The 25347-nt window shown below is 42.8% G+C and overlaps 1 protein-coding gene across 3 annotated transcripts in view; it reads left to right on the top strand.

Moving 5' to 3' along the window:
- The window catches only part of CSMD3 (CUB and Sushi multiple domains 3), a 567595-nt gene that overhangs the window by 291920 nt on the left and 250328 nt on the right, over positions 1-25347 (top strand). For all 3 annotated transcript variants that reach the window (XM_088675845.1, XM_088675844.1, XM_060277658.2), the window contains one exon: positions 9585-9706. In XM_088675845.1, the coding sequence (XP_088531971.1) occupies positions 9585-9706 (122 nt within the window). The remainder of the gene's footprint in view (positions 1-9584; positions 9707-25347) is intronic.

Genomic DNA, 25347 nt, shown 5'->3' with positions numbered 1-25347 from the left:
CCTAGTTATGTTTGAAGCAGTTATGTGACACAGCATGAGAACTGTAAGTTCAGGATCTGGAAGGCAATGAATTTGCCCGCACAACATAGTAATGCCATGGAATAAGTTCTTATTTCCTTTCCCAAGGAGCAGGAGAGAAGAGAGCAAAGATTGTGAGCACAGGGACAGCAATGTGCGAAAGGGTAGATGGTACAGGTTTCTTATGAAAGTCTTACAGAGCTGAAATAGCAAGCAAGCACTAATTTAAAACATACTGGAACAAAAAGGTGTGGGGTGCCATTCCTCTGGGACATGGAGGCTGCTGGTAGCAGCAGGAAAGGAACTGAACTCTTGATTTTGAGTCTGGATACAGTCTCAGCCATTATAACCAATGTGTGCTTTTCCATTGACTGAAATAGGTTGTGGGGTGAAAGCTTGCTCTCTCTTCAATACAGCAATTCTCATTAGCATTTCAGATAATCAAAGGGCTAATAAGCAGAGTTGTTTAATAACTCATTCAATATTGCTGGCTGGATTTTGAAAAGAGACTACACTGAAGGGCAATCAGAGGGTCAAAGAAAACTAGGTCATATACGCAGTTTTCTGTATCAGTTCAAAAATATTGATTCTTCAGAGAACTGCACTGAGCATAAAAGACACATTTAAGGTCTTCATGGCTTCGGTTCCTTCCAGTTCTTCAATAATTTCATACAATGCAGGAAAACAGATCAATCTCTGATTATTATTTTTAATGAAATTTAACTTAACACTGCTTTTCAGATAAACAAACTACTTGTGCAGTCCTATGGATGTCTGCTCAGAAATAGTTCCCACTGCATTCTGTGGGGCTTACTTCATAGTAGGTGTGTTTAAGATCACAACCTAAATTTAATGTAGCTACATGCTTTAATTAGGTTATAGATATACAGTCGTATCTTGGTTGTCGAACGCCCTGGAACTCAGACATTTCGGCTCCCGAACGCCGCAAACACAAAAGCGATTGTTCCAGTTTGCGAACTATTTTTTAAAATTGGATCGTGCAACGGGGCTTCTGTGGCTTCTGATTGGCTGCAGGAGCTTCCTGCAGCTAATCAGAAGCCACAATTTGGTTTTCAAACATTCTGGAAGTCAAATGGACTTCCAGAATGGATTCTGTTCGACATCCAAGGTACGACTGTATAAGCAAAACTTTCACCTATAATAGTTATGTCTATGTAAACTTCCTCAAGAACACATCATCTTTAATTCAGTGAAACATACTTACAAGTGAGCATGCACGAGAACAGCCTGTTAGCATAGCAGAATATTATGTATGTATGAGCACTTTAAACTGGTGTTTTTAGTGGTGTACAGTAACGTCAAGACTTAAATCATAAAATACAAAGTAGATTTAATCATAAATCATGAATTCCAGTTACAGCAACATATATGGATATATAACATCAGACAGACAGGGGAATGTTTCGGGAGGAGCTCACCCAACACAAAAGGATGAGACTCCCTTTGAACCCAAATTGGAATACAGAACTAGATATTAAAATTGCAAGGGCACAGAATAGCATTTCAAAGACACCATGTACAGGTGTCTTTGGTAGAAATGTCTGAGCCAGGATTAGTTGAAAGATCCAGGAGAAGCAAAAATAAGTACAGACGACTCTCAACTTACACTGGGATTACATTTTGGGGATAGCACGTAAAGCCCAAAATGTGGATAATCAAAACCCATTGGACTCAATGGTGGGTTGAATTGCCCAAGTCTTTTTTTCCTGGACACCTGCCCCCTTTCTGCGCCCTTTTTAATTTTTAAAAATTCTTTTGCCAAGCGCATGAAGCTGAATGTACACAAGTTAAATGTGCACAAATTGTGAGTTACCTTTACACAGGGCATAGTAAAAAAAAATAGAGTTCACTCCCACAAGAGGGGGCGATGGCCCTCAACTTGGATAGGTTTAAAAGGGCATTGGACGAATTCATGGTGGATAAGGCTATTCATTGTTAGTAGCCACAATTGCTATGTTTTCCCTCTACTGTTGGAGGCAGCATGCCTTCAAATAACAGGTGCTGGAAATTGCAAGTGGCGAAATTGCTGTTGAGTTCATGCCCTACTTGTGGGTTTGCCTTGAGCATGTGGTTGGCAATTGAGAGAACAGGATACTGGATGCAGAGCTCTTCTTAGTTCTTATGGTTAATTACCTACTGGAAGATGCAAAAATTATATCTTTTCTAGGATCTCTAGAAAGATCCTAAGGTGCCAGATATCTAAAACTGGCTGTTAAAATTTGGGATAATTCTGTTATGGGGAGGAGAGTTAGATTAAACATAGATTCTAAAATGCACAGAATTATCTTCCTGAAAGAACTTTATTTTGCTTCTGGGAGCACATAAAAAAACACCATAGTTTTCAGAATTATGTTACAGATGTTGGGAAATATTATTGTAACAAACCTTTGATTTTAAAATAGTTGCATTCTGTATTAATGAGAAAATCTTATGAGAGTAGGTGGTATAATCAATTGTAATTAACCATGGAAACGAAACAGTATGGTATGCAGGCTTAGAAATGCAAAAGAACATTTGCCCCAACACTTTGCTGTGCTGTTGTATTGTATTGTGAGCGGAATAGTGTTTGTACGAGGTACCTTTTTTTACATTGCAATGTAGTCAAAGCAAAATTCCAAGTATGCTTGGTACTTGGCCAATAAATTGTTCCCATTCCTATTCCTTTTAGAGGAAATGAGCTCTATGTAAAATGCATCTTAAAATAAATAATATAGGGTAAAGTAATGTTAATGTTTCCCAAGCATAAAGTAGAAGGATAGAATGCTCAAAGTTTTTGCAACAAAGAGCCAGAGTTTGCCCATTATTTATCATTAGAGTTCATTTCAGTCCAGAGCAATGATGAAAAAAGAATATTGAAAGCACAGAGCCTGTGATGTACTTGGAAAAAAAAATATTAATGCAAAACCAACAAAACTGCAGTGCCATTAGCAAGCTAAACATAATGATGCTACTGGCAGTGAAATTGAACTCTTCAAGCATAGGAAGAGAATTTTATTTAAACTCATCCAACAAAAATGACTGTCCTCAAGAATTAAAACATGGATGAGGCTGGTGCCCTTGAAGCTTTCCAATTGTTACACTCTGAAAGTTCTAAGTCAGGGAGCTACGTTAGACTGCAGTCGAAAGAACTTTGGAAAGTGGTCGACATTGTAATAGTTTAAATAACATGCAATGTTGCAGGCTAATGGGGTAAAACCTGAGAAAACGTATTCCTCTTTGTAATGCTACTGCTAAATGGATAATTGATGAAACTGCAGAGAGCTGGGAGGACAATGGGATATTGCTTTTTCACACCTCAAATCCTCCATGCTTTACATTTGCTTTGAAGCAACTGTTGCTAAAGAATGGTTACTGCTGATACGCAGGGGGAAAAAATGATGGGAAACATTTAGTAATGATTCAAGATTTGTTTCTTATCATTGACCTCTACAGAGTTTCATCAACATTGGACGCTTGGGTTGAGAACATGATCCGTCCAGGATGCACGTTCGCAACCCGCGTCTGCGCATCTGCACAGGCGTGGTTGCGATTAGGTGCTTCTGTGCATGCACAAAGCGTGATTTAGCATTTATGTGCCTGTGCGTGCGCCGAACCCGGAAGTAACCCGTTCTGGTACTTCCGGGTTCGGCGCAGAGTGCAACCCGAAAGGACGTAACCTGCAGTGGACGTAACATGAGGTATGACTGTATATAGTCCTGAATGGATCAGGAATAGATCCATATGTCCCATCATGTTCTCCAGTGGCCCCTTCTCTTGTTACTGTTGTGAAAAAGAGCCATTTTAGGTAGCACTTTAGCAACAGGCCACACAGGGGAAGAACCCAAACTGTAGTTCCTCTCCATACCTGTGTCTTCCTTAGTTCCCTGGGTCAATGCTGGTGTGGGAAGAAGCTACAACATGGCCTTGTCCCATATGGCTCGGGACTTTTTGTATTCCTATTACAGCTTAAAAAGTATGTGATTGGTGTAAACCAGGCATCCCCAAACTGCGGCCCTCCTGGTGTTTTGGCCTACAACTCCCATGATCCCTAGCTAACAGGCCAGTGGTTGGGGAAGATGGGAATTGTAGTCCAAAACATCTGGAGGGCTGAAGTTTGGGGGTGCCTGGTGTAAACCCCATCAAATTCAGTGGGACTTGTTTATTTATTTTTTCAGACATTTCTATATGGTCACATGCAATATATTAAAACAAACCGATACATATTTCTAAAAACAATAAAAAATAACACAGAATAAACTCAGCATAATTTAAAATAACAAAGAACAACAAGAGATAATGAGAACCATACACTTAATAGACTTAATGGTCTTTACTTCATAATCAACAAATTATACGTCTTCACTTCCCAAAGTCTTGTGGAAGCGGTATGTCTTTTTCTGCCTCCTAAAACAGTACAATGCCGAGGGGAGCGATGCCTCAGTGAGAAGACCATTCCAAAGTTTTGGCACTGCCTCTGAAAAGGCCTGCTTCTGTGAATAGGATTGCAACTTACACAGATTTTACTTACGTAATTATAGTTTTATGTGCTTGTCCCCCCAAAAAACTGTGAAAGGCGGGCCAGGAGTGTGGGGGAATACTGCCCAGGGGGCAGGAAAGCCGGAAAAGTCAATAATCACATGCACCATTTCCTTCACCTTACGAGAGTGATCAGAGATGCCAGCCTAGTTTGCAGGTGCCCTTGCAAGAGCAAATGGAGGTGCACAGAGATTGTGTGAGTGGCCTAAAAAAGTTATCTAAGGAGCAACCTAGGGAGAACAATAGAAGTACACACGGAGATTGCAAAGCATGGCCCTAATATGCAAGGCAGTTTGTTCAACTGGTGGACAACCTAATAAGCAACACTGGCGTAGCAAGGGGGATGCAATGGGGGCAGGCCACCCTGGGTGCCACCCTAGAGGGGGGTGACACTCAGCACCCCCACACACACGATTCCCAAGCCAAGCGGCACCACTCCAGTGCCATGCAAGGATGGTGCCAAGGTCCTTTGCTCGTGGCTGCAGCAGTTTTCCAGCGAAAATGACCACAAGAAGTGCAGCAATTGTCATGAAGATTCAAGAGAAAGAAATCTATATGGCTGAGGCAGCAAATGCTCCAGAAACGGTGAAGGTGATGAACCAGGTATGTAGCCAGTCTTTGGTCAAGACTGAGAAGGCATTAAACATATGGCAGGAAGACGTAAACTGCAAACATGTGTCTCCTGAGGGCATCACGTTGTGACAAAAGGCTCTCACACTCTATGCACAATCTAAACCTTCCATTGAGGGTGGGCAGTCTGTGAAGCAATTCAAAGCCAGTCCTGGTTGGTTTAACAATTCTAGAAATGGCTTCAGCCTCAAAAATGTGCACATACTGTAACAGAGTAATCTATAGCTGCAGACAAAGGGGAGTCAAAAGCCTATGCGGAGCAATTACAGAAGTTGTTAGATGACAAGGGATATCTTCCAGAGTAAGTTTTTAATGCTGACAAGGTGGGGCTCTTCTGGAAGAAAATGCCTGACCGTATTTACAGCTCCAAAACAAAAAAACAAGCCTCTGGCTTCAAAGCAGTTAAACACCATGTGACTGTGTTGTTCTGTGGCCAGGCTTGCTATATAGCCCACACCTTAAAAAGGCAAGAACAAGAATCTCATTCCTGTTTTCTGGCAGTCCAATGAAAAGGTTTGGGTGACTACAGCAACATTTCTGGATTGGTTCCACAAGTGCTTTGTTCTAGAGGTGAAGTGCTACCTTGAACTTCAACATGAGGACTGTCAGGCTTTGAGGAAGTGGCTTCCTCCCTCCCTTTGGCCGTGGATAAACAGAACAAAGCAAAAATAGTCTCTTACCATTAAAAGAGATTTTAATGATCACAGTGAAAGAACAAAGAGTCCATTCTCGGAGTAAAGGTGCTCCCAATTAAGGTTCACACCCACTTCCCCCTGAGTCACCCGAGTCACTTCCTCATCTTGCAACCTGATCTCGCAACCACTGTGCCTTCTGTGCAGCTTCCTGATCTAATCTCACTGACCTTGGACTGATCAGCTGGACACTTTCCAGCGAACCAGAGTCTGTTAACTCTCTCTCTCTCTCCCGGTTCTTCTTCTATCTGTTCAACACCCAGTTCTTCCCAACATTTGTCTTCTGAACTATGTCCCTCCACAAACCACTGCTCCAAATCTATACTGTGCCACTGCTCCTGGGAAGATTAAGGATCCTGATCAGGAGCAGGGGGAGGCGGAGGCTCCCACCATTCCTCATCTGTGCAGCCCTCCTCAGCACGGTCCCTGACTAGAACTGCTTCTCATTGTGGACAACGCTCCTGGCCACCTTGAGGCTCTCCTCTTTGCATATAACAATGTTGAAGTTGAAGTATTCTCCCCACCATATGACTTCCCTCATCCAACCTCTGGACCATGGTGTGATTCACTGCTGCAATGTGATTTATAGGAAGCTCACTTTCTCATGGATACTGAATGCTATGGATGCTGATTCCAATCTGAATCTCATGGAATGCTGGAAGTCTTTCAACATTGCCAGTTGCATCACTTACCTCAAGCAGGCAATGGAGTTAATTGAGCCCGAAACAGTGATGCATGCTGGCAAAACTTTTGGAAGGAATGCGCGAGAGATTTTAAGGGTTTTCCAAGAACTGAAAACAAAGTGAACAATATAGACCAAAGCTGGGAGAACTACTGTAGTATGATTTTGTACAGAAGCAGAGGTGGAATTAGGGGGGTTTCTGCACTGGGCACTGAGCCAAGATAATGATACAGGGAATGCTGGAACAATGACAAACAACAGAAAGTGAGAGGTGGGGAACACCAAATTTAGGCATCGTACAGGGTGCCGCTTAAATTTTAAAGCCTGAAGTCTGCCACTGGCAGAAGATAAAACTGACAAAGACGTGATGGCGACAGCAAGTTGGAACCTGCATAAATTTGCTCAACTCTTCCAAGCGATAAAGCATATCGGTGATTTGATTGCTGAGTTTGATCCCTCCATGGAATGAAGCCTCAAAATCGCATGAAGGATTACAGACACTATGAGACTGTACCAAGAAATGTTTGATTAGCCCAAGAGACAACAGCAGCAGTTACCATGCTTCTCTCAAAAAAAATCACCAGCCAACACAATCAACCTCTGAAGCTGAACCACAGCCAAGCACTTCATTTGAAGCAGGCTGTCAGTCACCCACACTTGTCCTCCTGGAACAACATCCATCTCAGAAGAGGAAGACTAAGCAACACAGTTGCCATTCACTGGTAAGTGTTGTGCTATGGTTTTTATGGTTTTAAAGGGTTGTTCTGACTATACACAATTTTGCCTTCACATGCTATACCCCGGGATGTAACCTCCATGTAAGATGTGATCCTACTGTAGACATGGCATTGTTGGGCAGCGAGACACAATGAGTACTTCTTAAATTTTACTTTCCAGCCCAAAGTACTGGCAGCATTGTTTTTTCATTTCACTTTCTCCATCCTCCTATTAACCGCCAATCAACTGAGTTTCCCTGCTTTGAGTAGCATTATTGTATTATGTCCATTGATGTTGAGCTTTTTAACTGTTAGCTTGATCTCCAGCTCAGCTTGTTTGACTATCTGCTTAAACTCTTGACTCAGCTATCCTGATCAGCTTACCCAAAAGCCTTTTGCCTGAGTTCTCAAAGGCCCTTTTTATGTTGACAAATAATTTTTGTGCAGCAGAAAAGGGTCCATACATTGATTATACATTAATATATAATCTGTTAAGTTTAAAACTCACCAAAGACCCGGATCTGAATATGAGAAGTGTGTTTCCTCACTGAGATAATACTATTCATTTTTAAGGGGGGGGGAGTGTAAGATAAAAGGAAATATTGCGTGCATCACAATAAATTATTGACCCTGCAGAAAGAAGATTGTTAAAAAGAAGGTAATCCTATGGTGCAAAATACATCAGAAGGACTTCAAAAGTTAGCTAGAAATTTATGCATATATTGCTGACTGTAGCTTGTGGTTAGTGAGAAGAGAGCTTAACGAAGAGTCTGAGGTTGGATGTTATGCTGCCAGAGCCAAAGCTTGACTTAGCTCAGCATGGTGCAGGATCAAAAAGGTCTGGGGAGTAGCAAAGCGACTGCAAGCTCCACTCTGGAAGTTGCACATTTGTGTGGTCCTGATAAGCTATAGTTTGACTTGCTGTGCTGTGCAGAGCAGGCCAATGAGTCTTTGTCAACATTTCTACTCTTCCCTGTTTGTTTCTCGAATTAATGCAATGAAAACAGTGGACTTCTTTCAAGAAATTCCGCAGTTTGGGTATGCAGTCACTGGTGTTCATTGCACAGGATAAGTTTATTGTAGAACGGTTCTTTGCTTCCCTAAAAGTGATCGCTGGAATCAGTCACTTTGGAGTCATTGCCATTATTCTCATGTTTGTCTGAATCTCATTTCACCTCAGTAGCTAAGCAGAGAAGCAAGGGTAAGGGACCTGCAACACACTTTGCTATCTTGAGTTCCCTGTTCTCACCTCACATTTTTTAAATAGAACCACACATTTACTTTACATTTAATAATGCAGCAGCATTAGAATAATTTATGCAAAGGCTTATACATAAATCTTGAGATGTTTACCCTAACACAAATTTCATTATTATATTTTTGGAATCTAATCTCCGGATTTATAAGATGTATTTTTTTTCCTTATTAGAAAACTGCAGTTTTTAGATAGTTTAACAGATGGCAATGGCAAAAGTGACTGTGGGACATGCCTTCTGAATATATTATTTTAAGTCATATAATATCTTAAAATCCTTTATAAATAGCAGCAGCTGTCAGACATAAATATGGGGGAAAGGCAGATCTTAAAAAAAGAAACATTTGATCTTTCATTTGTATATGAAGAAAAGGAAATGTGGTTCAGAATCTGTTCAGAAGTATTGTTTATCTAAATCACAACAATATTACTGCTCAAATAAACTGATTAGGCCAAAGGTGTTTGTTGCATGCATCATTAAAGCGGAGAAGAACATGCAAGATCTATTGTTCCCAGTAGACTTCCTCCTCCTCTGGTAGATGACTCCTTATCTTGTATTAGCCAGAAGAAAAGGGAAAACAACAGCTCTTAGTTTGTGAAGTGTTCATTCTTTCCTTCATTTTCCATTCCATGTTTGTATCACTCCAGAACAGAGGTTAGCAATGTGGTGCCCTCCAGATGTTAGACTCCAGTTCCTATCAGAACCAGCTGATGATGGGAATGGTGGGATTTGTAGTTCAACAGCATCTGGGAGGGCAGCATGCTGGCTAACCTAGTCTAGCAGCAACTTCAAAAATATAAAGTGTTCCATCCTTGGCATGTATTGGGACTTGGGGACTTCTAAAGGGGTTCCTGGGATCAGTCTATAAATGAAGCCAAGGGATGCATTTTAAAATCTGGTGTCTGAATATCTTCTTCTTTCATTTTGGAAGTCACCAGGCCACTCTAATGCATATGGAGGTCTTCCTTGGAGACACTGGGAGTGACTATTAGCTGCAATTAGAACATAATGTGATGTTATTTGGGAACTGTAATGTTCATTTCTTCTTTCACAGTAAAGACTTGTGGATCTAATCTTCAGGGACCTGGTGGCACCTTCACGTCCCCCAACTTTCCATTTCAATATGACAGTAACGCTCAGTGCGTTTGGGTTATCACAGCAACCAATCCAAATAAGGTAAGTTCAAATGTCATAATAATGTAAAGAGCTAAAAGTTGTGATCAGAAGTATTAGCTGATTTAATATGATTTAGATATTACGTACATGCATAATATACACGTGTATGTTTGTTGCTGTTGGAGATGGGGAATGGAGCAAGAAATCATGTTTCTTTGCATTCCTCATGGTCTCAAAGAAGCAAACAATGTTGTTGATCACTAGGATATTAGGAGTTTGTGGGGGCGAGACACCTTTAATTCCTGGGCCCAATAAAAGTTTGTCTTCATCAAGGTTTGGGGAATTGCCGTAAATGGTGCAAAACACTGAACCCCTGGGTTAAGCTTATGTTAACAACCCAAGCCTGGTGATAACTAGGCTGAGAATTAGAGGAACAAAGACGAGTGATAACCTAACAAAAGATGAGACACCAGGACATTCGGTGCCAGACAGCAAGGGGAGGGGAGGGCCCCCCTCCAGCTGTGTCTCCCCCCCCCGAAAGCTGTGTGTTAGCGGGCAGAGACAAAAGCTTGTAGGATTTCTGTTTTGGATTATGTAAGCCCAGGAAATCATTTGAGTCAGCAGCAACAAGTGAGCAGGGGCAGAGGAGAAGGCAGTTGGTCGGTTTTATGCAACAGAGAGGATTGGGCACAATGGGTCTCTTTGAATCTGATACTGTAGCAATGGAAGGAGCAGGGGCCCCTTAGGATAGGATGTGAATGCTCTGAACCCCCTCCATCTAGGCTTAGGTTGTGTGTGTGTGTGTGTGTGTGTGTGTGTGTGTGTGTGTGTAGGCATTGCACGCGGGGAGGTCACAGCCTTTCTCCATAAATGCTGAACCATAATGTAACAAATTTGGCCACAACGTTCCATGCCCATCAGGGAGGGAGGGATCTGGCATAATTTCCCCCTCAAAATAACCACACCTTTCACACCTAAAATAATGATTAAACACAAAAAGTGGTGCTCAAATTATACGTCACCACCAGAAGCTCTGAAGACTCCAGTAGCATCCAATAGAAAGGCAGATCGCACGCTGTTGCCTCCAAAGCTGTGCCACAGCAACCAACTGAAAACAGTCCTTTTGCAGCAACAAGGCCCAGCTTTTTCAATAGGCCGCAGCATTGCCAAGCAGGGAAAAACAAACAGAATAGAGCATTTCACAATTGGGGGGGGGGACACACAGGGATGAGGCACAACAAAGGGAGGGGGAACACATAGCCATGGGGGAGGGGAGGACCCTGAGTCAGCCAAAGCAATGGGGGGGGTTGGGACAGGGAAAACTGAGTATGCTGCAGCATTGCCCAGCAGGGAAAAATGAGTAGGCCTCACCATTGCCCAGTAGGCCACAGGCAAAAACAAACAGAATATGGGGCTTTTACAATGGGGGTGGGGGGGTCACAGGGATGAGGCACAACAAAGGGAGGGAGGGGAAACACATAGCCATGGGGAGGAAGGAATAACCCTGAGTCAGCCAAAGCAGTGGGGGGCGGGTTGGGACAAGGAAAACTGAGTAGGCCGCAACATTGTCCAGGTGGCCACAGGCAAAAACAAACAGAATATGGGCCTTTCACAGGGTGGGGGAATCACAGGGATGAGGCACAACAATGGGGGAGGGGGCTCACAGGGATGAGGCACAACAAAGGGAGGGGGGAAACACATAGCCAGGGGGGGGGAAGGTAGGACCCTGAGTTAGCCAAAGCATTGGGGTTGGGGACATTTTCAGGAACAAGCATGGGTGGGGGAGTCTTATTTTTGAAACTTACAGTAGGGGAGTCAGGGTTGGGACAGGGCAGGTGAGGGGACTCTGAAGGGAGACTCTGAAGGTCCATTTAACACAAAAACCCGCAGCAACACGTGGTCGGGCCAGCTAGTGTGTAAATAAACTATATAGTATAAAGTCACCACAATATCCACTGTGCCTCATTGTTCAAAGGGAAACACAGACCTTAGGTAAAGTGTGCCTGCACTCCTGGAATCTCGCACTGCTCATAGAGATCTGGGTGGTGTATAACAATATTTAAATTAAGGTCAGTCTTAAATATGAACCTCTGTCCCAGCCATAGATCACCATGGTAGTAAATCTCCAATGACAAAGGGAGATATCATGAATTTTGCTTCAGGGGTAGTCTCACTAACTACCCCGTAGTTCTTCTTGGCTTGTTCCAGAGGTGACATATTTGGCCTTGGGGATAGAAATAGATTTGAATGTGCAAATAAGGTTGACACAAAGGCATTTTTTAAAAATTCAACTTCATTCATCCTTCTTCTTTCCAAATCGTCTGCTTCTCATGTTTAAATAATAGTTAATTTATAGCACGAGTGGATCATAAGAGGGTACCCTGGTTTGGCTGTCTGAAATTATTATTACTTTAATTTTGTAATTTTACGGAAGCACGATTTGACTTTTCTCCCTTTTGCATAGAAGATACCATAAAACAGATACATCAAAGAGCATTTATAACACAGGGAATGCGGAGAGGAGATACTGTACTGTAAGAGAGAGAGAGAAGAGACAGAGAGAGAGAGAGGCAGATATTATCATGGGCGTAGGCAGGGGGGCAGGAGGGGGCAATTGCCCCCCTAGAAGCAGGGCCGCTGGCCAGCCTGCCCCGCTGCCCGCCTGGTGCCGTCTCCCTTCTCTCTGGCTGGCTGTGGGGTGGGCGGAGGAAAAGCCAGGCAACCGCTTTGCGCGGCTCTGGGGCTTTCCCTCCACCTGCCCCGGCGATTGCAGAGGGGGAGGAGGGGATCGGAGCAGCCCGATTTCGGGCTGATCCTGGCTCCCCCTGGCCCCTGCCAATCGCGGAGGGGGAGGAGGGGGTCGGAGCAGCCCGATTTCGGGCTGATCCTGGCGCCCCCTCGCCCCTGCCGATCGCGGAGGGGGAGGAGGGGATCGGAGCAGCCCGATTTCAGGCTGCTCCGATCCCCTCCTCCCCCTCCGCAATCGCCGGGGCAGGAGGAGGGAAAGGGGGCAAGGGAGAAGGGAGTTTTCCTTGCCCCGCTGTGTCCCCTCCCCTGCCCCTTGGCCCTGCCCCTTGGCCCCAACTAATCCAGAATGAGGCAGCTAGACTAGTGACTGGGAGCAGCCGCCAAGACCACATAGCACCAGTCTTGAAAGACCTACATTGGCTCTCAGTACGTTTCCAAGCACAATTCAAAGTGCTGGTGCTGACCTTTAAAGCCCTAAACAGCCTCGGTCCAGTATACCTGAAGGAGCGTCTCCACCCCCATTGTTCTGCCCGGACACTGAGGTCCAGTGCCAAGGGCCTTCTGGCGGTTCCCTCGCTGCAAGAAGCCAAGTTACAGGGAACCAGCCAGAGGGCCTTCTCGGTAGTGGCACCCGCCCTGTGGAACGCCCTCCCACCAGATGTCAAAGAGAAAAGCAACTACCAGACTTTTAGAGGACATCTGAAGGCAGCCCTCTTTAGGGAAGCTTTTAATGTTTAATAGATTCTTGTATTTTAATACTTCTGTTGGAAGCCGCCCAGAGTGGCTGGGGAAACCCAGCCAGATGGGAGGGGTATAATATATTATTATTATTATTATTATTATTATTATTATTATTATTATTATTAAAGTTACAGTGCCTTCCTGTACTTCAGATACCAAGTATCTGAAGAAGTGTGAAAGCTCATACCAATGACAAACTTAGTTGTTCTCTAAGGTGCTACTGGAAGGAATTTTATTATTTTGTTTCGACTATGGCAGACCAACACGGCTACCTACCTGTAACTACGTCTGTCAAGTGTCAGACTAGAACTAGGAAGACTCAGGTTCAAAATCCTACACACCCACCAATCACCAACTCTCATCCAGTTGTGAGGATGAAATGAGGCAGTGGGGAGAACCTTCAGCTTCTTGGAGGAAAGATGTATTATGAATATAATAAAAATAACAAATAAGTTAGTACTACAAACTATAAGAAAACCACTTTATTGGAACCCAGTAAAATGTCATTAAGGAGAAAATACATTTGAAAAATACATTTGGAGGCAGGTGAGAAAATTTCATTCTTGCAGCATGTTTCCCTTGCCCCCCCCAAAAAAAAACCCCTCTCCCACATACACATATGTCATGTAAAGTTCTGCAAATTAGACTGAGGGCTTTAAGCTGGCTAGTTCCTCATATAGTGAAAACAAGGAGCTGGGAAATGAAACAGTGGCACCAGCCATATTAATCTGTGATTTATTGCCAGTAGGACAGAACTGCCCAGTTGTGCTACTACTTTTTATGAGTTCTCGTTTAAAGGCAGGCCATAAAATGGATACTAACACACACACTCAGAACTTTTTATATTAATTTTGGTATAGAATTCTACAGAGGCAGCAGGTTTGGGTTTTTTTTTCTTTAAGTCTCAAGAACTAGTTTAGATGTTTTATTTATCTGGGGCTTCTCAGCGCATCTCAGTCGGTGTATCAGGATAGCACAACATTTTCGATGACTTCAGCAATGCTACAATGGAAGCAGGGTAATTCTTTGGTAACTCATCTTGGATTTCGACAAGTGTAATAAACATTTCAAATTCCAAAATGTTGGTATGCCTTTGCCTTTCACTTGTGCGAGGTCTGTAGTTACCTTCAAAGGGACCTTGTGTTCTAATACCTGTAAACATTTATCAATTCTGCGACACATATAATGCACGAACTTTTGAAAAGCTACATATTACCCAGGCGGCTGCTTGAGATGTTCTAACAAAGCACCATGAGTGAAAGGTGTTTTTTTCTCCCCAGTTATACCTCTTCCTCTGTTACTGCTTCAGGCACTGGAAGAATATGTGCTACAGTATCCCTTGTGGGGAGATACATGTTCTGCCACAGTATTGGGGGAAAACATATTGTTATTCACTATCCAATCTCCAAGTGGAAGGAGTTCTCAGGGGTTTCAGTTTATAACTATTTGGTTTCCTAGGAATGAAGGTCGCAGGAGACTTGTGATGTCTTTGTGATATATGGTTTTATTTATGCATATGTACAGGCTGAGCATAAGATGGAAAGCACATAGCAATAACTCTTCAACAGATAATGATCTAGGTTTCTAGGACCTCCCTACAGGATTCAACACAGTGTGAGGCAAGCCTCTGTGTCCCTTCTTAGCCCAGTTTTTAAGACCAAGATGTCATTTATCCTCCTTCACACCTTGCTGACACCAGCTCTAGTTAAAGGAGAGGGAAGGCTTACTCCCATCCGCTCAAATTTCAGAATCTTCAACTAGTGGTTTCTGTGGCACAATTTTGTCCAAGCATAACATAATGAAGTTGATACTTAACAGACTTGGGTACGGCACACACCCCCAAAAAGCAAAATGAACCACTCATCATAGACGCCAGTGGTAAAATGTGGGTGCCCTTCAGTGTTTTGAATTGTTATTTTAATCAGTGAGAAAGTATAGATTTCTTTTCAATGTCCTTTTCATTTTCTATGAAGACTGTAAACGAAATATATAAGGAATTATGGCCATTACACAGAAAGCCTGTTCATGAAATATCAATGTTCTAGACAATTTACTATTACTGATGAAATGGCTTTTAAAAAAAAACCAATATTCTCCTTTCCAGATTGCTAGAACTTGAATTACTGATTTCCAAGCTATATTTTTTAAAAGATTTTGCTGAGAAAAGTCTCAAAACTAGAAGGCTGCTGGAATAATCATGACTGCATATGCAATAGAAGAAACTGTGAAATGGGTACCCAGAATGTTGTGACAGGTGCATTTCCTGTTTGAGCTTTCGAAAGCCTGTGTAGAACAGGGGTTAGTATATTAGATGTGGCTAATAGTGGTAGGTGGGGTGAAGCCACAGAGCTTCCTTCTCAACACCCAGTGCCTCTACAGCTTACCTGGGTAGCACAGGTGGGGGAGTGCAATGGCAAGTACACAGGTAGGAGCACCAGATGAGCTCCAATAATGTGTCTGTGCAGCCATCCACTTGCCACTACTCTGGCCAAGTAATCTATTGAAGCTTCCTCAGCCATGAAGCTTACTTGGTGTCCTTGAGCCAGTCCCAATAGCTCAGATTTGCCTACCTCACAGGGTTGTATGGTGCCATGAGCTATTTGGAAGAAAGCTTCAAATATGATAGATAGATAGATAGATAGATAGATAGATATAATAAACAATAGTATCCTTAACGGCAGTAGCTACTGGTGTTGGCAGTTCCGGCAGAACTGTGCTGCTCACCTGACTTTCCAACTTTGTGCTGTTGCTGCTTAAGAAGATGTGGAGGCAGAAGGCAGCAGGTAGCTTGGCCTGATTCAAACAGACTCCCTGTTGCCCTGCCCCTCTCCCTTTTGGCAATCGTGTGTGACATTGGGAAGCCAGGTCAGCATCAGCAGCACTGCCGGTGTTGCCCTGACAGTCACTACTGCTCTGTGGTGTAGGAGAAACTGCAGTGTGCTCTTTCTGCCTCTCCATTTGGTTAGCCTCTCAGCAGAGACACACAACCCCCTTCACATCTTATGCAACTTGCATGATAAGCAGGACAATGTGCAGGCATATGCTAGCCTTGCTGTTTCTGTTGCATCCCTGTTGCCCGCCCCATAGCCCTCCACACATGGGAAGGTAAAAGTCAGTAGTGTGTTCATGTAGGCTCCCTGCCCTGATCTTCAAGGGTTTTAAATTGTGCAACCAGCCTACAGGAGCAGAGAACTTACCCTTCCAGTGGGTGGATGTCAGGCTTTGGGGAATTGGATCCCTTCCCCGGTGGCAGTAAATAAGCAGATCAAACAAAAGGAGCATTCTTACCATATAAGTTCTTTAATAATCACAGTGAGAGAGGAATGCATATCTTAAAAAACGGTGTTGCTCCCAGTAAAGGTTCACTCTCTCTATCTCCATTGATCTATGTCACTCCTATGTCAGGTAATCTGAGCTTGTTGCTGTTGCACTTTCTGTTCTATCATTCTTAAAGCCCATCTAGTCCTAGGCTAAAGGGGGGGGGGGTCAGGAATGCTTTCCAAAGACAATGAATCTGCCTCTCTCATGGTGTTCTCTCTTCTAGCTGTTCCTCACCCAGTATTTCCCAGCTTTTTCCCTCTGGACTATGTCCCTCTGCAAACCACTGTTCTAAATCAATACTGTCATCCTGCCCTTGGAAAGGTTCAGGAGAAGGAGGGGCAGCTTCCACCATTCCTCCTCAGTCCAGCCAGTGGAGGGCTGTGGGACTGCAATGGGAACATAGCAAAGGGGATGGGGCCATGGTCATTTCTTTCAGATGAGAAGAGAATACATGAAATGGCCTGTGTCAGGCAAAAGGCATGAAGCCGATGTTTCAAGCCTCCTGCTTTGACTGGTCACATCTGTGTAGTGTTTTCGTCATTTTGATTTATCAGTCTTGCTCATCTTCTTCCAGCTGCATTTTTTTTTTAAAAAAAATGTCCTTTCTCTAAAAAGCAGTTTATATTCCAGAAAGTATGGGTTTGAGACACAGGCATTTACACACGTTTTGTGCTTCCTCGCAAATGCTATTACACCCCACCCTTAAATAGCCACTTACCTATATAAGGAGACTGCATTTTTAATCTGTTCTGTGTTGAATTGGGTGGGATACCTCAAACCTTGCATAAAATATAGTAGGCTGAGGTGAGGACATCAATGCCCAAGCATGTCACATGCTGTCTGGCCCTAAGATTAGAATTCTCTTTCCTTGATACATGGCTTCAGTGAATGGCTTTTGCCTTTTGAAAGTAATAATAGGGTGCTGTGCTGTTGCTGGCGAGTGTTTGTAAATGCCCTTTTTATTATACAAATAATCTCCAAAGTGGTCTGCACTCTGCAACACTCTTGAGTTCCCAGATAAAACTCAGGGAAAGACATTGTAAAGTGATTCCTGCCATGGGCCTTTTTCAGATCAGGAAACGCGAGCAGCCAAGGAGGCTGCAGATTGCTGGAAAAATTGTTTACAGGAAAGAGAAAAATGCACAAACCACCCTCAGCAACCTCACAGTGATGAAATAAGGTCAAATCCCTGCACCCACCATAATTCTAAAGTGCCCCAAGAATGGGGAAGATCTCTTTCTATCACAGGGAATGAAAGCTCCAGATGAATTAGAGGGTAGATTTCAGTGCAACACTAGTAATTATTTAAGACAAGAAATAAGGCAAAAACAAGATATGTAGCTGCATACTGCAAATATCTAGTTTGGAACTAAGAGAAATGCAAATCTACTTATGCAGAAAGGAAATGAAAGGCTATGAGAGCTGCTTCCAATTTTCTTATGAGCCATGTTGTAAGTTCCATTTTCCCCTGTTCGCGGAGTGTTTCAAATGCCTGCTTCTAAGGCAATTTCTCAAGAAATATTCTGAGGTAGTAACAGCGTAAGGCATTATCGATCCCTTGGCAAATGCTTAAAGAATGGTTGGAGCGACTGTAGTGACTTTCATATCAGTTTACTGTGTTGGGAAGCAAAGTTAAATAAAAGCTAATTGTGGGGGAAGAATCATGTGGGTGGAAGTCAAATGCTAACTCTTATTGATTACAAAGCAGAATGGCTCCAGATAACAATGGGAGCAGCATCTTTTCACTGTTGCTTTGCAGAACCTTTGCATTAGCCCACTTGTTTGGGAAGTGGAAAATTTATCTTTGGTTACAAAGAATAATGACTCCTGCACCATTTCTGCAGGTGTTTATGGCCGTGTATATCTGCAAGATGCTTCAGCACAAATTTTGCGTGTTTAGACATTTTAACCTCCCCCTTAAATAAATTCAGACAAGACTCAAATTTTGGTTTGGTTTTTGGCAGAATTTAGGCCACAACTTTAGGGGATGCAGGTGGCGCTGTGGGTTAAACCACAGAGCCTAGGGCTTGCTGATCAGAAGGTCGGCGGTTCGAATCCCTGCGACGGGGTGAGCTCCCGTTGCTCGGTCCCAGCTCCTCCCAACCTAGCAGTTCAAAAGCACGTCAAAGTGCAAGTAGATAAATAGGGACCGCTACAGCGGGAAGGTAAACGGCATTTTTTGTGTGCTGCTCTGGTTCGCCAGAAGCGGCTTTGTCATCCTGGCCACATGACCTGGAAGCTATACGCCAGCTCCCTCGGCCAATAATGCGAGATGAACGCGCAACCCCAGAGTTGGTCACAACTGGACCTAATGGTCAGGGGTCCCTTTACCTTTACCTTTAGGCCACAACTTTATTGATTACAGCAAGTGAGTGGTTGCATAGGCTCTGGTTCAGTGAATACCTGGAATGGCGGAAAGCCGGGGACAGAATATGTTCACCACCCAGATGTCCCCCTGGACTCAGGCACGGGCACAACCCCTCGCAGGGTTGACCAAACCATTTGAGTCCCTGGATTCCTTTAACGGAATACCCTTCACATAGGGATGGCGAGAACGCTCTCCCATCCCTATCACCTGAACCAGAGCCTATCCACAACCTTACAAGTTGTGACGATTTGCTATATGGCGGGCAAAACCCAAATGGCACCAGCCAATCAGCCAAGTGGGGAAAATTCCTGCTGTGTCCCTGTCCCAATGAAGCAAGGTCAAGCGCGGAAGCCCTAAATATAGGGAGAGGTGGGCGAGTGTTCTGATGCACTGACCAAGAGAGAAAGCTCAGGATCATGTGCATAGGCATATATAGGTCCCTTGATCCATTTTGGCTAGCACCCCATTGGTCAGATTGAACCCAGAATCAAGGGACCTATCAATAGGGTGTTGTAGCTATCCAATCGCGCCCACCCACAACACAAGGGTTTGGTTGCCAGGTCTCACCGCAACACGTGCCCTCTTTGAGGGAGGACATGATTCGTCCCCAAACTAGTATACCATATTTTATGCTATTCATAGAATCATAGAATCATAGAGATGGAAGAGACCACAAGGGCCATCCAGTCTAACCCCCTGCCGAGCAGGAAACACCATCAAAGCATTCCTGACATATGCCTGTCAAGCCTCTGCTTAAAGACCTCCAAAGAAGGAGACTCCACCACACTCCTTGGTAGCAAATTCCACTGCTGAACAGCTCTTACTGCCAGGAAGTTCTTCCTAATGTTTAGGTGGAATCTTCTTTCTTGTAGTTTGAATCCATTGCTCCGTGTCCGCTTCTCTGGAGCAGCAGAAAACAACCTTTCTCCCTCCTCTATATGACATCCTTTTATATATTTGAACATGGCTATCATATCACCCCTTAACCTTCTCTTCTCCAGGCTAAACATACCCAGCTCCCTAAGCCGTTCCTCATAAGGCATTGTTTCCAGGCCTTTGACCATTTTGGTTGCCCTCTTCTGGACACATTCCAGCTTGTCAGTATCCTTCTTGAACTGCGGTGCCCAGAACTGGACACAGTACTCCAGGTGAGGTCTGACCAGAGCAGAATACAGTGGTACTATTACTTCCCTTGATCTAGATGCTATACTCCTATTGATGCAGCCCAGAATTGCATTGACTTTTTTAGCTGCTGCATCACACTGCTGACTCATGTCAAGTTTGTGGTCTACCAAGACTCCTAGATCCTTTTCACATGTACTGCTCTCAAGCCAGGTGTCTCTCATCCTGTATTTGTGCCTTTCATTTTTCTTGCCCAAGTGTAGTACTTTACATTTCTCCTTGTTAAAATTCATCTTGTTTGCTTTGGCCCAGTTGTCTAATCTGTTAAGGTCATTTTGAAGTGTGACCCTGTCCTCTGGGGTATTAGCCACCCCTCCCAATTTAGTGTCATCTGCAAACTTGCTCAGGATGCCCTCAAGCCCATCATCCAAGTCATTGATAAAGATGTTGAACAAGACTGGGCCCAAGACAGAACCCTGTGGCACCCCACTAGTCACTACTCTCCAGGATGAGGAGGAGCCATTGATGAGCACCCTTTGGGTTCGGTCAGTAAGCCAGTTACAAATCCACTGAATGGTAGCATTGTCTAGCCCACATTTTACCAGCTTCTTTACAAGAATATCATGGGGCACCTTGTCAAAGGCCTTGCTGAAATCAAGATAGGCTACATCCACAGTGTTCCCTTCATCTACCAGGCTTGTAATTCTGTCAAAAAATGAGATCAGATTAGTCTGACATGACTTATTTTTGAGAAACCCATGCTGACTTTTAGTGATCACAACGTTCCTTTCTAGGTGCTCACAGACCGTTTGCTTAATGATCTGCTCTAGAATCTTTCCTGGTATTGATGTCAGGCTGACTGGGTGGTAATTGTTTGGGTCCTTTCTTTCCCCCCTTTTGAAAATAGGGACAACATTTGCCCTCCTCCAGTTTGCTGGGACTTCCCCTGTTCTCCAGGAATTCTCAAAGATTATTGCCAGTGGTTCTGAAATCACCTCTGCCAGTTCTTTTAATACTCTTGGATGTAGTTCATCTGGCCCTGGAGACTTGAATACATCTAAACTAGCCAAGTATTCTTGTACTACCTCCTTACTTATTCTGGGCTCTGTTTCCCCTGCTGAATCATCTGCTCCATATTCTTCAGGTCGGGCATTGTTTTCTTTTTTGGAGAAGACTGAGACTGAGGCAAAGAAGGCATTGATGAGTTCTGCCATTTCTCTATCCTCTGTTTGCATTTCACCATCTTCTCCTCTAAGTGACCCCACTGTTTCCTTGTTCTTCCTTTTGCTACGGAAATACCCATAAAAGCCCTTTTTGTTGCTTTTAACCTCTCTAGCAAGCCTGAGTTCATTCTGTGCTTTAGCTTTTCTGACTTTGTCTCTACACGTGCTGGCTATTTGTTAGAATTCCTCTCTGGTGATTTCCCCCTTTTCCCATGTTTTGTACAGATCCCTTTTAAATCTTTTGTATATATCCCTTTTAAATCTTAACTCAGTTAAAAGTTCTTTAGATAGCCACCCTGGCTTCTTTAGGCACCTTCCATGTTTCCGTCTCATTGGTATTGCCTGAAGTATTGATTGATTTGAAGAAAGCATTTTGGGTCACTTCACATGCCCATTTTATTGAATGCTTATACTGATTTCTTTGCAGGAAGTTTGTGAGTTTAGAAGATGTCAGCTATTTATGGAGTAGGAAAGTGCAGTCATTTCCCACCATGTTTTATAATAAGCCAGTGTCATGTTTACAGTGGCTCAAAGAGAGACAGATAAGAGAGAGAGAGAATTCACCATTTTTTAAAAAAATGGGTAAACGATCCTATACACACTTTATTCCTCAAATTCACAGTAATATTTTCTAGCAGAAATTGTGTTATTTTGTGAGCGCAGAAGAGATCTTCAGTGACTTTTTCAGTATGCATAATTTAGACTGTTGATAATATTTTATACCAAATTGAGAATAGACCAAAGGAATTATTTATGCAGGGGAAAATATCCTGCTGTGTAAAGATAAATATTTTCTATAATTTATTAATAATTCCTATCATGTCAAAAAAGAGAGACAAACCTCATGTATTAACACAAAGGCAATAAATCACCGTTAAGAAGCATGAAGTGGCCAGACTACTTGTTAAGTTCTTAGTGCTGAAAATATTTGCAGTGACATCCTGTAGTTTCTAAGTCTTCTGCACATTAATTTTCTTCTTAACATTTTTGCTGTATTTAAGCTTTGGCTCTCCATTATGCTTTACTTCTTGTTCATGCATTTCTTCAAGGGATGTGTTAAAGCAACACATCAACTCTGACTATGTGAAGTGCTTAGGTCTCACAGTCCTACAATGGCAGGATTCAATGCAAGTCAAACAAGGCACTGAAAACTGTGATCTGGAGTACCCAACTTCAGTGAGCCGCCATAGGCTGTCCTCATATGCTGTCTTACTGTCTGTGACATATAATTAAGTAACTGTTACCACTCTGTTCATAACATCAGAGTGCCTGTTTTTGATATGAGACTCAGGAAGGTGGTCAAAGATGTCATAAGGAAGAGTTTCAAAAGACAGTATAAAGTGTCATTTCAGGGGGAAACCAATCCCTTGCAGTGTCAAATATCTCATACTATAGTTGTAGTGCCATGACAGGACATCTTTCTGGAATTGTCATTGGAAAGAACCCACATTGTTTTGCAGTAAAAACAATAGTCATTTTCACAGCAGTGGAGCTGAAATCTCAGCTCTGTTGGAGGAGTAGTGCTTCAGCATCTGGCCTTGGGCGAATCCTCCTGCTCTTTAATTTAGATAAATTATTTAGGGATCAATTAGATAGTAAATATTTCTAGAAAACAAGCTTCTCAGTTCCTTTCTTTATTTCAAAACAGTGGTTGCAGAGAACATCCAACAAATATTACAATATCTGTAAAGGCTTTACTCACGAAAAGTTGTTGCGTCAGTAAGTTGGATCCAAACCAATGTGACTAGTCGGGGTTGTAGATTATGGCTATGAACATCTAAACATGGTTTACATATTAAATGTGTATTTTAAACATTTGTAAGTAACATGCATCTCATCTCTGCTGCAGTGTGAAATTCTGTTACAAAAGTGCTGGACCAGAGTGCTGCTGGGTTGTTGTTTAAAAATTCTTTGTAAATTTTGGTGCTTTTAAAATGGGTTCATATAGTAAGGTTTGATGGTTTCGTTCTTTGTCGTGCCTTGGGTGATACATTGCATCAGTACAAATTCAGCTTTGGTATTCTTTCTGATGGGTGGGAAAATCAGACAATATTTAAAAAGAAAACATGGTCACTGTGAATGAATGCACAGTTGCTAGAATTAATCTGGGGGTCAAGGGAAGCCCCTTCATTGTGAAGGTGTTTGCCAAGAGATTTGAATGTGTTTCTGTCAAGTCAAGCTTCTCAATCTCACCTTTTCAGTTGGAATAGATAATAAATATCGTTGTGTTTAAACTGGTATAACTCTGTGCAGTAACTGAAGAGACCAGAAGTGATACTGACACCATAACTGTGGCAAGTCTGGGGAAGCTCCATTGTTGGGCGTGTGGGAATGTTAGGGATGTGGATTAGGATATATTATTAGACAGATCCTATCCAAGCTTGTGTTAGCAAGCTTCCAATATCAGCAGAGTGACATTCCCCTTTTGTGCGCAGCAAAGCGTTCAGGTTTGCTAAAACCTGTACAATAATATTATACTTTATACTTCAATATTACACTTCCTGGCAAAGTCCCCTTTGTCCCTCTTAAAAGAAATACACAACACAGTGTTTATAAAATAAGATAGAGTTTACTTACAGTTTCATCCTGAGTTAACAGCATAATCTCAGAAAGGCAGGCTTGCTTAGAAAAGTTACAAGTATATACATCTGGAGACTACTTAGTAAAGTAAGACTCCATCTGGTCTCACTCTTGGCTGCAGGCCAAGAGGGAGAACCATCCTAATTGTAGATTCCCTGGAGATGTGTTCCCATCAAAGGATAGAAGGCTAAGAGAGAGAATGGCTGCTGGCTAGGGGCTTTTGTCCCAGCTAAACCATCTCATTTGCATGTCTGTAGGAACAGGAAGCTGAACTTAGTCAGGTGTCCCTCCAGGCGAGTTCCTGTTAGTGGACACTCTAGTAACTGTTGTGACTTGTCTGCTCCAGTGTTCCATCCCACAGGGCGAAGATACTGACCCCTTGTTAACTAGAAGTAACATATCCATTGCTACTGTACAGATCTGCTGGATGGTTAATAATAGCACTCCTTCTTCCAGCAAATAGTCTGCAGCAATTGTTAACATGCCAACCAATTTTGTATTTATTGTAAACATTGAATAAATGCAGCTCAATCACACTAAAGTAATTTTTTTTACTGAAGCTGATTACATCTGCAGCAGCACATCCAAAGAAACACATACAGAAAAAGTAATTTTTACTGAAGCTGATTACATCTGCAGCAACACATTCATAGGAATTAAATTATCACCACTTCCATTTATGGAATTATCATCATGAAAGTGTTTCACTCTCTTATAAATCTGATAAGGTTGCTTTCTGATGACATAGCCCCACTCTGCTGATTGCTTCCATAAATGCCTACTGCTGCTTGGTGAGCTGAAATTACAATTATCAGAACATGGGTTGCTTCCACACTAACCTGTTTTCTCTGGGAATCACACTATTTTGTTGTTGTTATGAAGTATTGTGAGGAATCTAGACAGTGTCCCTTCAATGCCTTAAGCTCCATTGTTTCCCCTCTTGCCCCCTAGTTTTGGAGGTGATATTTTGGCTGTGCCCAGAAATGCTGCACCAGTCATGAGTGGACTAGCAAAGTACAACTTGCTTAATTTACCATTACTGTATATGTCACTTTCCCCGTTACACTTACAGCTCACTTCTATTTGCAGCTCTTCAGAGAAAAGTCCCACTGCTGCCATGATTCAGAGCTCTAGCAGAACGCAGCACTGACATTTAAAATAAGATTTTTTAAATATATATATTACTGCACTTGTGCTGCATTGTGACAGGGGAAAAGTGGGGATGCTGATGCGAGCTTTAAGTGTAATGGGCAGAGTGGTAAATCTTTGCCTTAAAAAACAGTGTATCAAAATATCTTGTAACTATATTGTTAGTTGTTCCATGCTGCCCAACCTTGTTGTTGTTGTTGTTGTTGTTGTTGTTGTTACAGATTCTTCTTCTGAATAGTAATACAGTATAACCATTAAAATCCTCAAGAAAACTGGTTGCATGTTTGGTAAATGGCATTATATATATACTGCAACTGCTTGGAGGAAATCGGCCTTAGATAAGACTCAGTTGTTAGTTTCTGTTTAAGATTTTGTGCTCTCATTTTGTATTTTTATGTTGTGAACCTCCCTGTGATCTTTGGATGAAGGGCAGTATACAAATTTCAACA

The sequence above is a fragment of the Zootoca vivipara genome, chromosome 8 (genome assembly GCF_965207765.1).
Source record: "Zootoca vivipara chromosome 8, rZooViv2.hap1.1, whole genome shotgun sequence".
NCBI classification, from domain to species: Eukaryota; Metazoa; Chordata; class Lepidosauria; order Squamata; family Lacertidae; genus Zootoca; species Zootoca vivipara.
This window is presented reverse-complemented; position numbering and strand designations above follow the sequence as displayed.